We start from the raw sequence: 13,848 nt of genomic DNA, 5'->3' as shown, positions 1-13,848 counted from the left end.
AGCTGTCCTTCCCACCTCAATAGGGAAAAGACCCCTTCCCTTCCATTGTGTGCATCTTGGCTTAGTTTTCTAAGACAAGGGGCAGAAACAAGATGCTTTTCTAAGACAAGCCTTTGGCCCTCCAGATGTTGCTGAACTACAGCTCCCATTATCCCTGACCATTGGCCATGCTGAGCTTGATGGGCATTGTAGTCCAGCAACGTATTTGACCTACACCAATATATGATAGTGCCTCTTCCTAGTCTGTAAGGCAGATTGATTGAGTGTGTGTGTGTGTGTGTGTGTGTGTGTGTGTGTGTGTGTGTAAATCCATTGCTCTTGACTCTATTGCAGCTGGTGTCATTCACAACTGGCATGCAGCTGCCAACCTGCAACAGTGTTTCTCATGTCAGCTTGCAAGCAAAGTATTTTTTGAAGGAAATTACATGTCAACCAACTGAAACACCAGGCGACTGGTTTCCTCCTCCTGTTCTCTTGTTGCATTACATGGGCCAACAAGGATATCAACTTCATACCTTTGGCTTGTGTGTGTGTGTGTTTTAAGCAACAGCAATTGCTGGGGTTTTTTAAAGAAACAGCAGCAATTCAGGGGGTTGTGGAGTGTAGGGAATGTGACAGAAGAGAACTTGCAAAAGCTGTAATGGTGGCAGAGCTGGGGATTTTCCTCTGTGGTGCTTTTTCCCGCTGCCTGTTAGTGATTCCACAAAGCTGCACTGGGCTTCATTCATGGAGCCACAGCCAAGAGGGAATTAATCCCCTCTTCATTGCAGTCATAGCCTAAGACACAAAACCCTTGATGTAGCTGCTTTCTCAATATGCTATCGTGTGCTGCTTTCCCCTTAGTACTACTTTATTGTGCTAACAACAATATTGGAATCCCTCTGGTACTCCTAATTCTAGGAACTTCTTTGGGGGTTTTTTAAATAAAAAAACTGAGTCATTAGTCCTGGGGACACAGATTGTTACATAGATTTTATGCCATGAGCTAGGTTAAGAGTGCATCTTTTTGAGCATCCTTTCCTTTTTGTTTTTAAAATCGCAGCTGCATATGAAAGTTTAAGAGCATTTGCTTTGCATGCAAAAAGTCCCAAGTTCCATCTCCAGCTTCTTAAGTTGGGCTGGAAAAGACCCCTGTCTAGAAAACCAGTGCCTGTTAATGCAGACCAGGGATGAGGCAGCTGTGGTCCTCCCAGGTGCTGCTTGGATTACAACTCACATCTTCCCAGATCATTGGCCATGATGACTGAGGCTGATGGGAGGTTCCCCTTCCCTCTTGTAGATGGCACTAAGATAGATGGACCAAAGAGCAGGCTTTGTATAAGGCAGGTTGCTAGGTAACATTGGTTGATGCTGAAATGCCCAAGCCTCCCTGTGCATTTTGTATCTGAGCTGCTGTAGCTTAGTTTAGGCTGTGAACTTGCCATATGGCTTTCTTTATCCCAATCCCACCTCCACATCTGTAACATGGGAATGATAATACTAGCTTATTGTATTGGGTTGGGTGGTTCTGAATGATTGCTGACCTTTTACATGAAGTGCCTCATGTATTTGAAATTTGCTTGTTTCTGAAAATTATTGTTTTCCCGTGGCTTCTAGAGAGCATTCTACACCCAGGGATGGCACCTTCCTCTGATTTGGATTAGCCAGGATCCACACCAATCTCATTCTCTACAGAGGAAGGGACCATCCCACCCTCCAGGCCAGCCCTACCTATGACTGGAGGTCTCTTGGTAATCCAAAAGAGCACAGTTGATGGAGAGGGGTTGCTTCTTTTGTCCCCTTGTGTATTTTGCCTTCTGTGTTTTTGATGTGCCTTGGTTCTCCATTCGTTGTTGCTTTCTAGTCTGTGTTACCTTTGATCATGTAGATATTTGTGTTCAAGGGGGTAGGGTTTCCCAGTTCCCCCTTCCAGCTGCAACCCCACATGCTACATCATCCTAAGTCTTTCTAGAAAATCCAGTGAACCTCAAGAATGACCTTTTGTGGGGGGGACCACTGGCTGTAGCAGAACGGTGGGGCACAGGAAAGCCCAATCCTGTGAACATTTATTATTCATTAATATTTTGAAATAATATCCCCTGTCCCACCACCTAGCTATTTGACACCAAAATATTTTGGATACCTGAAGTCATGCTCTACTTCATTGTGACCGCTTCTGTTAGACAAGTCAAGAGAAGGGCCAAGTGGAAGATACACGGAAGGAGTTGTACGTTGTCAAAACATCACTGACAAGTCTTCCTCTCTCTCTCCCTCCCTCTCCCCTTTCTTGTCACCTCCAGGTAACTGACCATGCTACTACTGCCTTACTGCATTACCAGTTGCCTCAAATGCCGGATGTGGTGGTCAGGTCATTTATGGTAAGTTTGATAAAAACTCTCTCAACTGGCATAACTTTGCAGTGTAGTTAATAATGGCATGTGGGGTTTTTTATGAAAGTCTTGAAAGGCTGTTTTGGTCAAGGCAAGAGTCTGTATTACAAAAGGGAAGAAACATTGTCTGTTGGTCATCCCCACCCAAGGATACTGTTGGAAGATTTTGGAAATCTGGACAGGGAGCATACTGGAAACTACAGCCATTGGTGTTTACCAGAGCATGTCTGAAAGTGTATTGGTGGAGCTGTTCAACAATATAATGGGGAGAGAAAACAAGGAGCACAAGCTAATCCTGGCTAGAGCAATTACAGAATGATGCCTTTTGCCCTTCAAAAAGTCCTAGTGTATCTGCTGAAGAATCCTACCCTGGATCCTGTGTTTTACAACAGCTGTCACCTCATTGTATTCATTTACAAGGCCCTTAACAACTTGGGTCCATGATACCTCAGAGACCACCTGAACCTTTATATCCCGTGTAATCACTGAGGTATTTGGAGGAGCCACTGTTAGTGGTCCCTCATGGCTCGGATGCACCTTTCATATACACCAGGAGCCAGGCATTCAGTATTGTGAGCCCAAGTCTGTGGAACTCCCTCCCACTTGAGATCAGCAGGCCCCTTTCATGCTGAATTTCATAGGCTTGACAAAGGTTTAGTTATTCCAGCTGTGTTTATAGTTTTAACTCACTTTTAGTCTTATTGTCTTGGGTTCCTGTACACCTCTTAAGAGACCACTGTGATTAAGTGGTACACAAGATGTTGAAATAAATTAGTAACAACATATAATAAATGGCAAAACTCACTGAGCATCTGACTAGCAAAGTTCCATGTGAATGATGTGCCTCCCTCAGTGTGCCTTCCTTTGAAGCGTCCATTAACTGCCAGTGCACTTTTGATGAGCAGCAGCCAATCATGGCAACTCAGTTCCCCCGCTGCAGCACGCACCTGAAAATTAATGTGCAGAAACTGTGTGGGACACATTTGTCTGAGCCATAAGGTTTGCTGTATTGATTCACTAAAGCAGTTCTGATAACTTTTAACAAATCAACGTCAGGATGTTCACCCCAAGTGCCAATAGCAGTAGGCATTTCGCATATCAGGTGTGCAATCCAGTTGACAGGATGTGGTGAAGACTTAATTGTCCAGACAAGAATGAAGGACTTCCTTTTTAACCTCCTTTTCCTTCCAGCAAATGTTTTAAGCACACAGTTTGACCTGATTTTCCTTTTAAAAAAAAAAGAATTTCAGTATGGTTAAATAATGATAACCAAGTCCAATGAAGCCGGTGTAATCAGCAATTGCCTTGTGCCCTTGTGTTCACTGCTGGCCCTGTCCTGACTTCTGCAGCCAGAGAAGGCCTTAAAGAAAGTTATTGATAGGCCACTATATACAAACAGAGAGAGAGAGAGAGAGAGAGAAAGAGAGCGAGCACGTTGGATGAAGAGAGAAGGATTCGTTTCAATAAATGGAGCCAGCCCCTTCTTCAGAGAACAGTTTTCTCTTATTGACATAATTCAATAGGATTTCAGATGACAAGATTCATGAGCATCCTTCATAGCACAAATCAGTCTGTCTTGGAGGCTTTCTTTCTTCTTCTATAGCTGCATGTCTCCTTGAGCTTCAAATTAAGTTATATAACGTTGCTTCTTACTTAGGGCCATGGGGATGACCTACTTTGGGGGCAAAACCTTCCCCTGGAAACACCTTGCTCAGCATTTGATTTCCTTTGCCCTCCTCCTTCCTCACCTAGCTTGCTGTCTCCTAAGGCCTGAGGGCAGAAAGTGTAGTTTTAAAAATACAGTCGAACCATTAAAAAAAAAAAGCAGCTGAAGTAGAAAATGTTACTGCCTCCTTGACCTTGACCATCCAACTTAAGGCCAGACTGGGTGGAGGAAGAGCACATCCTGTGCACATAGAAGAGAAGGTGGGGACTGGCTCTGTTGTTACTGTTTTCGTAGAGGAGATATTTTGCATGCTTTTAATATTTACTGTTATAAACATTTTCTTGTTAGCAAACATTTGCATGATGAGTGTGGCACTCCTTGCCTGAAGAAGTAGAAGGAAAATAAACATTGCATAATTTAATTTGCTGAAATGTTTGGGGTTTTTTTTCCACACATGGCAGGCGGTTCTCATTAAACAAATGCTCCATCCTTGTCTAATGGAGAGCTGATTTAGTGATCTGCTGGCCAGATGTCTAGGGAATAGATGGAAAATCTGTGACACTTTGGGCGCTGCTGGACTTCCACCTTCCCTGACCCTGAAGTCAATGGGAATTGGGTTCCACATCTGGAAGGCCCCAGGCCTCCCCATGTTGGGTTTGCGGGATGAGGCTGTATTGCTGCAGATTATCAGGTCTCCCATAATGGTGTCCCAGACTGAAATACAGGAAGCTGCTGAGTCACACCATTGGTCTGTCTAGTTCAGTATTGTCTATACTGACTGGCGGGGTCTCTCTAAGCCCTACCTGGAGATGCCATTGAGTATTGAATCTGGGACATTCTCCATGCAAAGCAGATGATCTAATACCAAGTTATGGCCTTTCCCTATATACTCTGCAGTCTAGAATATATTATTTGTATGAATAAAAGTTTATTTTTAACAATCTCTTGGCTTTTGTTTTTGTCTGTCCTTTCAAGGGGCCACTGTATGTATCTTCATTTTCCATAAGTAGATGCAACTAAAATTCAGTCTGCCCACCTGCAAGTAGGCATTTGGGGTCAATATAGTAAAAAGTATCTCTGTAGAGATAAGGCTATGAACCCGATGCTTTGCATACAGAAGGGCCTTTGTTATCCAGCATAACCAGCTGAAAGTGCAGAAAATACTCCTGCCTGAAACATAGGGGGTGGGGGCGCAGCTGCCAGTTTTTGTCGGCCAATCTTCCTACCCTGGTGCTGTTGGACTCCAGTTCCCATCAGCCCTGGCCAGTATCACCAATGCTCAGGGATGATGGGAGTTGTAGTCAAACAACATTCGGAGGGCTGCAGGTTCCCTGTGACAATAGTGAAACATACAGACCAATAATGTGATTCAGCGTTAGGCAGCTTCATGTGTTTCTGTTCCCATCTCTGCACTGGGAGTTGCAGAAACTGGTGTGCTTTTTATCACTGCAGCTAAAATGGACCTGATCATATTTATTTATTAAATTTATTATATCCTGCTTTTCCTCCCTAAGGAGCCCAGGGTGGCAAATACATGAGTGATAAACAGTTTAATCATCTAAAAACACCTCCAATACAGAAACAGACTGGGAAATACCTCTATTTAAAATGGTTGTTGAAAGAGGATGGTTTTCATTAGGCGCCAAAGACAACAGAGATGGCATATATCATATTATATATTTTCCCAACATAAGCAGCGCTGCCAAACAGACCTGCCCTAAAATTGGCAACTCTTTCTGCTTTCCTAGATTCCTGCCTAGTCATGGCCTTCTTTTTGAACAAGATTTAAATCCATGTTGGCCATGAACAAAATATATCTGCATATATTCTTGTTGAGACTTAAGGCACATGTTTGAAAGGATAGCTGTGAAACTGGTTTTCGAAATGTTTCTGTATGATTTCACGTTTGTGAAGCATGTGGCTCTTGGATAGATGACGTTTGGATGCAAGAGGCAGACTCTAGCATCTCATAATGAAAAGGTCACTTTTTATGAGCTGAATGGTCAAACTGAATTTGATTTTGGTCTAGCTGCAAGGAAGTCCAGGCTGTCCATGGTGACCCTTTAGTTACAAATACCTGCTTGTCACTGCAGGAATTTCTGTTTATGTTGTTGCTTATTGAGAGAGGACAGGCATTCCAATAAAGTATACTATCAGCTATACTGTGACCTTGTGGGTTTTTGGTGTACTTCCTTCTAAAGTCTGCCTCTCTCTGGGCTCAAGCCAAGATACATTTCCCATCCTCTGCATCATTGGTCTTGACAGAAGTGATGACATTGGGAGTGTCCGTATTAAGTTTCCTCCCTTCTTTCTTTTTCTTTCCGACTTTTTAAGACCTGGTTAAGAAGTTACATAAAGCTGTTCCAGGCTCCATGCCAGCGCTGCGGAAGGTTTCTGCAAGATGGTCTACCACCCACATGGCGGGACTTTCGGACACTGGAGGCGTTCCATGACACCTGTAGGCAGTAGCACAACCTGGAGGCTGACAGAAGTCTGTGGAGGAAACAGACTCAGAAGTTGGGTCCCAAGAAACACCTCTTCACTGTTTTTCCAAATATCTGTATGGACAACTTGCAACTTAATTTGTACAAATTCAGCTTTATGCACTTGGCTGAGGGGGGGAATGTAAAAATAAACACAGGGTAGATGTTGGGGGCTGGAGGAGTTGGCAGTCTCACCCATCATTACACTCATCTTAGAAGAGCATTTAGAGGTGCAGAGAGAGAGAGAATAATGGTCTTTGTAGTGGCCTAAATTATTGGCAAATAATTTAGAATTTTGATTTCCTGTCTCATATTTATTTTTGTTTCAGACACAGCAGACTTTTTGTTATTTGTTGAATTTCTATAGTTTCCGATTTATGACATGTAACTTTAAATTTGTTTCCTAATTTTTATAGAACCGGTTGGTTTATGGTGCTGTTCTAATTTTTTCAATGCAATATGTAAAGATGTTGCTGTTTGTTTATGTTGTTTACATATCTTATTCTTTCCTGCCATACTGCTGCTTTCATAGAACCACGCATCATTTATTCTGGTAAATCTATATCTGCAATAGGTTCAAAATGTTCTGAGATGGTTGTGAAGATGGCTTCAACAGCTAATTGGCTGGTTAGTAATGTAGTGTCAAAATGCCATGATTGTGTGGTTTCATGCATGTTTAAAATAGGAATACTAGACTAGACTGGAGAAGGATCAGGTCACCAGGAAGGTGCCGATTTTTGCTTCTTGAATTTAAGTGGAGATAAGTATATAAACCTCCTGCCCCCCATGCCTTTGTGAGTAGGAACCAGAATCCTTTTCTTTCTCCTTCTGCTGTTCTTGTGAGAAGCGCAGGCTTTAAACAGAGCCTCTCCTCCTGCCTCAGGAGAGCCTCCGACCCCAGTCCCAGAAAGCTCTGCTTCTCCTTCGCTCTGGTCTGGCCAGCCGCTTTTAATGACTGATGTTTTAATGTATTTTTAATCTTTTATTGGAAGCCACCCAGAGTGGCTGGGGAAACCCAGCCAGATGGGTTGGGTAGAAATAAATTTTTATTATATTATTATTATTAAACCACTGTACATCAATCAAATCATATTTTTAAAGAAATTTTTAAAGAAAATAAGTTTTTGATTTTGTTTTCTTAACAGTTATTAATAATGGTGTAGATCTGTCCCAATCAGGATCAGCAGCCCAGTTCAGGTCTCTAACTAGGATTGATTAATCCACCTTCTGCAAAATTTTGAAACTGTTTTAAGTGTGGAGGTCAAAATTAGCTGAATTTTATTTGGGGCATACATTGAAGCTAATGTGAAAGTTAGAGGATCTGCATTCCCTTTAAGAAAAATAAAAGAGTGCTCTGTTTCTCTTTTAATTTGTTTGCAGAAAAAGGGAAAAGATTTTGAAATAAAATCTGAAATCCATCTTCTCTTAATTTGGTTGCCCAACCATTTAGAATTCAGGATAAAAACTTTTACAGGTTCAGACATATAAAAATATGTACCTGAAAATGAGATACATTCTGCATCACTACATAAATAAATATCAAAATTAAACATATAGTAAAAAGATTACCCAACTCCAGATGACAAGCTCATAAATATCGCTTCCAATATACTTGTGTCCCACCAAGGTTCCAAACATGCTAGGAATTAAAAACAGAGAACATTAACAATGAACAATAGATAAATTAAAGCAGAATTCCATCATAATCATAGAATTCTGTAACACTTATTGTAAGTTATTACTTATTATAAGTTAAGCCCCCCTTTTCTCTGACAGTTTTCATAAATTTGTAATGAAAATTTTGTCAAGACAATGTCACGAGAAAATGCTGCAATTTTTTTGGTTTAGGAACTAGCGTGCAATAAGCTCTTTTTGTGTTAGAGCAGACATGTCTCATGGGTCAGTTGCAATCGACCGGTCGATCATGGGATGGATTTTGGTCAATCGCACCATGGCTCATAGGAATTGAAAGAGACAATGCCAGCCGGGAGGGCAGCACGCAGGGAAGGAGCCCATGCCACCCTCGTCCCCTCCGCCCCTTGCCCTCTGCCATGGCCACTGAGCGCCCTAACGCTTGCTTGACTGTGGCTGGAGTGACTCCACATGGCCGGTCAAGGCTTGGCTTAGCTGGGCTTGCTCACCGCCGCAGCAGGTGCTCTGGCTGGCGCTGGCGCTGCCTCCGCCTGCACGCGGCCACCTCAAGCACCTCCTTCCTGCTCCAGGTGCTACTGATTTTCCATGCCGGCAAGCAGGTGCTTCGGTGCTCCCTTCTCCACTCCACTGCTCTCTCCATGCCCCGTTCTGGCTGCCGGCTTTGCCTGACGCCCATCCAGCTGGCCGGCCCAAGAAAGGCGCGAGGCACCTGCCTCTGCCCTCAGAAAGCCACAGCCCCGGGCAGGGAGGTGGGGGGCGGCAATGAGGCAGGGAGTTGTGGGAAGGGCGATGCACAGAGAGAAACAACAATGCCCCTCCTCCCTCTCCTTCCTCTTGCTGGTTCCCATTGAAAGAAAAGGCCGGGTCCCCCACCCCTCCGCTCTCCCACCTAGTTCCTCTGGAACTGATCTAAATCTTTAATTCTGGTGTCTCCCCCTATTTTCCCAATCATTCACACAGTCAGATCACCCACACAGTCAGATATCATAGAAGAGTTTGGATTTTTTTCTGAGTTTTTCACACCCAGTCCCATAGTTTCGTTTGCAAGTATTTCTATTGTTTGTGTCTACTGGATAATTTTTCTAGTTGATTTTAATAGTGTCAAAGGCTTTTTGCCACTCTGCAAGTAAGGCAGTATGTAGATTTTGTATGTTGACATTAGTGCCTCCACACTGTTGGAGAAGCAACATCTCCTAGTACAGGTTTCCTTCGCTTGGCAGCCATTTTGTGTACAGTGGTACCTCGGGTTACATACACTTCAGGTTACACACTCCGCTAACCCAGAAATAGTGCTTCAGGTTAAGAACTTTGCTTCAGGATAAGAACAGAAATTGGGCTCCGGCGGCGCAGCAGCAGCAGGAGGCTCCATTAGCTAAAGTGGTACTTCAGGTTAAGAACAGTTTCAGGTTTAGAACAGACCTCCGGAACGAATTAAGTACTTAACCCGAGGTACCACTGTACTTCATTCCCACTCTGTTTTTATTTCTAAGATTGTAACAAGCCAGAAAATGAAGACTCACAGTTCTGGGGGATGTTGTTTGCTGCTTCCTTTTGCAAGATCAAATATATCTTTAGAAATATTTAAAGTTTAGTTTAATCCATTGAAATTAGTTGTAAAGACTTTGTAGGGTCAGAGCTGTTCCTTCAAGGTGCTTTTTGGCTCATGTATGACCCGCCATGATGATACTGTTTGTTGTCATAATCTAAAGCTTTGAGCTTTCAGGACTGAAACTTTGGGATCAATCACTGTCATCATGATTTCCAGATGCCTGCACAGATGGACTGTGTAGGTTTTGTCAATAAATTACTCATATTTTTATGTGAATTAAAGTTGGCTTTCAACTTCTGTTTTGGCTTCTGTTTTCCTTTTTGCCTGTTGCCCTCTTTGAAGAGGGTCATGGCAGGGGTGCCAACTCATGCAGGCTGAGCCCTTGACGGGCAGTGTTCTTTGGGATGGGGCCCGGCCCCTCCAATGTCCCAAAAAATCAGGGGGCAGATGAGGTTGACCATGGAGCTGATAACGGCACAGCTTCAGTGGCTGGCTCCTCATCCTCCTCCTGCCACGGAGGAGAAGGAGGATCAAAGCAACCCCCCACCAGTGGCGGCAGCAGGGGGAGGAGGATGTGCTGACCAGGGGGGCAGCAGATCCATCCTCCAAAGAAAGCATTGCCAGCTGCCACTGCCATGGTATGCTCCTTGGAGGGCGGATCTGCTACCTCCTCAGCAGCCCATGCCATCTCTACAGCAGCCTCTTGGCAAGCAGGAAATGTCTTCAGGGAATGGTCAGGGTGGTTGCAGGGAGGTTGGTGTTCCATTTCACAGGAATTCAGGTGTCATTTTTGAAACGGAAAGCTGCTCTCCTTGACTTACAATCCAGATGCGGGAACCCTCTCAAAGCCCTGTTGGCAGAGATAGGTACATTTTAATTCGAACCCCTTCCCGTTGCAGTGAGAGGCTCCAGCAAGGAATCTTCCTGCCTTTCAGATTTCATCCTGAGAGATTCTAGCTTCCAACCTTTTCAATTCATTCTGTTTAACTAGATCAAAAGCCCAGGCATGCAACGCTCGAGGCATAATAAAAGTACAAGGTGGGGGCAGCAAGCAAAGGTTATTGGAAAAAAATTGTTCCAAGCAGCCCTTGCCAAAAAGTGTTGCTTTTTCTTTTTTAAGGAAACGAACGAAGAGAAACTACACATCTTAATAATATGTATCCACCGAGAAACAGTTGGCCTTCTGCCATCATTGGCTATTTAGAGGAGGTCAGCCCATTTTTCACATTCCCGTTTCATTAAAGCATGGAAAGCGTGGACCTTGCCATTGCCTATCTAGTAAACCATAGCTTGGCAAACCAAGAGTTCACAAAGTGCCACAGTGAACCCCCCTCTGTGACAGTTGAGACAAAAGACAAATGAAACCTCCCAAAGCGGAAGGCTTGCACTTTGCTCTTGAGCATTGAGCTTAGCTGCCACATCTCTTCTGAAATGGTGTCTGATTGGGGGTGACTTTGTGGGGACCAGTCCAGGGACAGGGAAATGGGTGCTTAATGCTTTCCTTGCAACTTCCCTCCCCACCTTGGGATTCCAGGCAAAAGGGTGTGTGGAGCATTAACCTGGTGGCACTCACAAGGATCATAGCCCAGTGATAGAGCATCAGCATTGCATGGTGAAGGACCCATGTTCAATCCTCAGCATCTCCCAGTATGGTTTTGAATGCCCCCTGCTTGAAGCCATGGAAAGCCGCTGCTAGTCATTATAGACCAGCAGTGTGCCCCCTCCCTGTTTGGCCAAATCACACCCATCTGCTCTGCAGGTGGGTCAGGTAAAGATGAGGTAGGGTCAAAGGGAATTTGCAGGCACTGCTTATCAGCTGGCCAGTGCATCTGAAAAGCCCCTAGAATTCAGAGGTGACTAACCTGAGACCCTCCAGACATTGGGATTCCCAACTCCCAGCACCCATGACCTTTGGCCATGATATCTGGGGTGGTACAAATTGGGAGTCTTAAGTAACACCTGGAGAGCCACAGATCAGCAGCTCTTGGGGTAGGTGGACAATAGTTTGACTCCATGCAAGGCAGTTTCCTGTGCTCCTATATGACTCCTGTGTGTCCTGTGTCGGGGGCTGTGCTATTTCCATTATATGATAAGGGGGAAACCTGTTAAAGTTTACCCAGATACTATCACAGTAAAGCTCCCCCATCTGTTCAATGTTGGCTCTACTAGTCTGAACACAGGCATAAAATTGATTTTCAGTAGGTCCCCATTAAAGGAAGAAATATTTTGGTTTTGTAGACCTTGCAGATATCACAAGTTGCAAAACGCCTTTTTAAGGAAGCAACTTAATTAACTTAAGACAGGGGTGGTTTGTTTGTTTTTGCAAGCTAGGAACCCTCAGCAGGTATACATATTTCTGCTCCTTTCCCACCCTTTCCCCCCAGCAAGTCTGAGAGTTCCTTTGCTCGCTCACACACACCACAAACCACTTTAATTTCTCTGCTGATATTGGACAAATGTAACAGGCTGGCTTTTTAATTTTCTGCTTTCAGGTCTCCCTTCACCCCTCATGCATTTTTCATACTGACTTTCCGCTCCTTCCCTGCCTGCCCTGTGAACAATATCGATTGGCTGATTAAGCCATCAAGCCACGGCAAACAACTTTTAATTTTCTAACCGGAGGCCTTTAAGTTTGTACTTGTATAGTTGCTGCCCTTTTGGTGTTTTCCATTTGAGCCAAAAAAACAACAACCCCACCCCAAAAACCTAGAAGTCTGAGGATCAACAGAATGCAGAAGTGATAGCGTGCATGATAGAAGTATATAAAATGCATGGATAGAGAGAAGTTTTTGCCCCTCATAATATTTGAACTGGGGGATATCCAATGAAACTTAATGTTGGAAGATGTGATTCTATGAAAGTGCTTCATAACACAATTCAGAATTAAACCATGTCATTTGTTCCCACAAGGGACAGTGATACTAACCAACTTGTGAGACTTTAAAAGAGGATTGGACAAATCCATGGAAAGTAAGGCTAGCAATGGCACATGGGTATGTTCTCCCTCCATGATCAGAGGCAGTATGCCTCTAAATCATGGGTTGGCAAACTAAGGTATGCAGGCCAAATCAGGCCCAATTGCCTTCTGGATCCAGCCCGTGGACTGCCCAGATATCGCCGTGTGGATCGCCAGCGCACATGTTCTTTCCTTCTCCCTCTCCCTCTCCCTCTCCCTCATCTCCCTCTCCATCACACAGCAGCGGCAGCAGCGCCTACTCCCTCCCTCCTCCTGGCTTCTCCCAGCCCTGCCTAGAGGAGGAAGGGGGCTGGGCTTTGCTGAGCTGCAGTTGGCTGAGTGCAATTTTAAGCAGCCCCTCTCTGGAGCCAGCCCTTTTGCACCGCTCATCATCCCTCCGCCGCCGCCAGCCCCTGCCGCTTGCAAGACCCAGGTAAGCAGCCACCAGGGCTCATGGTGCTCTTGCATATATATATTTTTTTCAAAATTCATTCTGGCCCCCACAAGGTCTGAGGGACAGTGGACCAGTCCCCTGCTGAAAAACTTTGCTGAGCCCTGCTCTAAATAATACCAGTTGCCACCAGTCACAAAGGGGAGAGTTGCTGTTGCGCTTGAGTCCTTCTTGCCAGCTTATCTTTGGGGCACCTGGTTTGCCACTGAGAGAACAAGGTGCTGGACTACATGGGCCACTGGCCAGAGCCACCAGCCACGTTATTATTATCTTCTCCCTCCACTGTTGGAGGCAGTATACCTCTAAATGCCCGTTTGATGGGAACCACGGGGGGGGGGTGGAGTGCTGTGCACTCAGGTCCTGCTTGTGGGCTTCCCATAATGGGCTTGACCACCATAAGAACAGGATACTGGACTTGATGACCCACTGACCTAATCTGGCAGGCTCTTATGTTCTTTACTTCTTTATTTATAAAAATGATTATATACTGCCCACTCATATAGAGTATAGAGGCAGTGTGCTGCAATATACACAAATAGAATGAAACGTAAGAGAGTATAAAGCTTTGAAAATAATTGTTTAAGCTAAGTGACTATCTTATCTTGTTTCCTGCTAAGCAGCTAAATACAGTGGAGCCTCAGGTTTCAAGCGTCTCAGAATCTGAACAATTTGGAACCTGAATGCTGGAAACCTGGAAGTAACTGTTTCCATTTTCGAACGC

The 13,848-nt window shown here is 44.4% G+C and overlaps 1 protein-coding gene across 4 annotated transcripts in view; it reads left to right on the top strand.

Annotated features, from left to right (window-relative positions):
* MED27 (mediator complex subunit 27) overlaps positions 1 to 10,017 on the top strand; it is a 171,027-nt gene extending 161,010 nt beyond the window's left edge. For 3 of the 4 annotated variants that reach the window (XR_014560002.1, XM_083721430.1, XM_083721429.1), the window contains 2 exons: positions 2,280 to 2,357; positions 6,370 to 10,017. Coding sequence is in view for 2 of the 4 variants with exons in the window: in XM_083721430.1 (XP_083577556.1) it covers positions 2,280 to 2,357; positions 6,370 to 6,504 (213 nt within the window). In the remaining 2 variants the exon portion in view is untranslated. The remainder of the gene's footprint in view (positions 1 to 2,279; positions 2,358 to 6,369) is intronic. The other variant, XR_014560001.1, reaches the window with a different exon arrangement.
* Positions 10,018 to 13,848: the final 3,831 nt, after the last annotated feature.

The sequence above is a fragment of the Podarcis gaigeae genome (assembly GCF_964106915.1).
Source record: "Podarcis gaigeae genome assembly, chromosome: Z".
Taxonomy (NCBI): domain Eukaryota; kingdom Metazoa; phylum Chordata; class Lepidosauria; order Squamata; family Lacertidae; genus Podarcis; species Podarcis gaigeae.
This window is presented reverse-complemented; position numbering and strand designations above follow the sequence as displayed.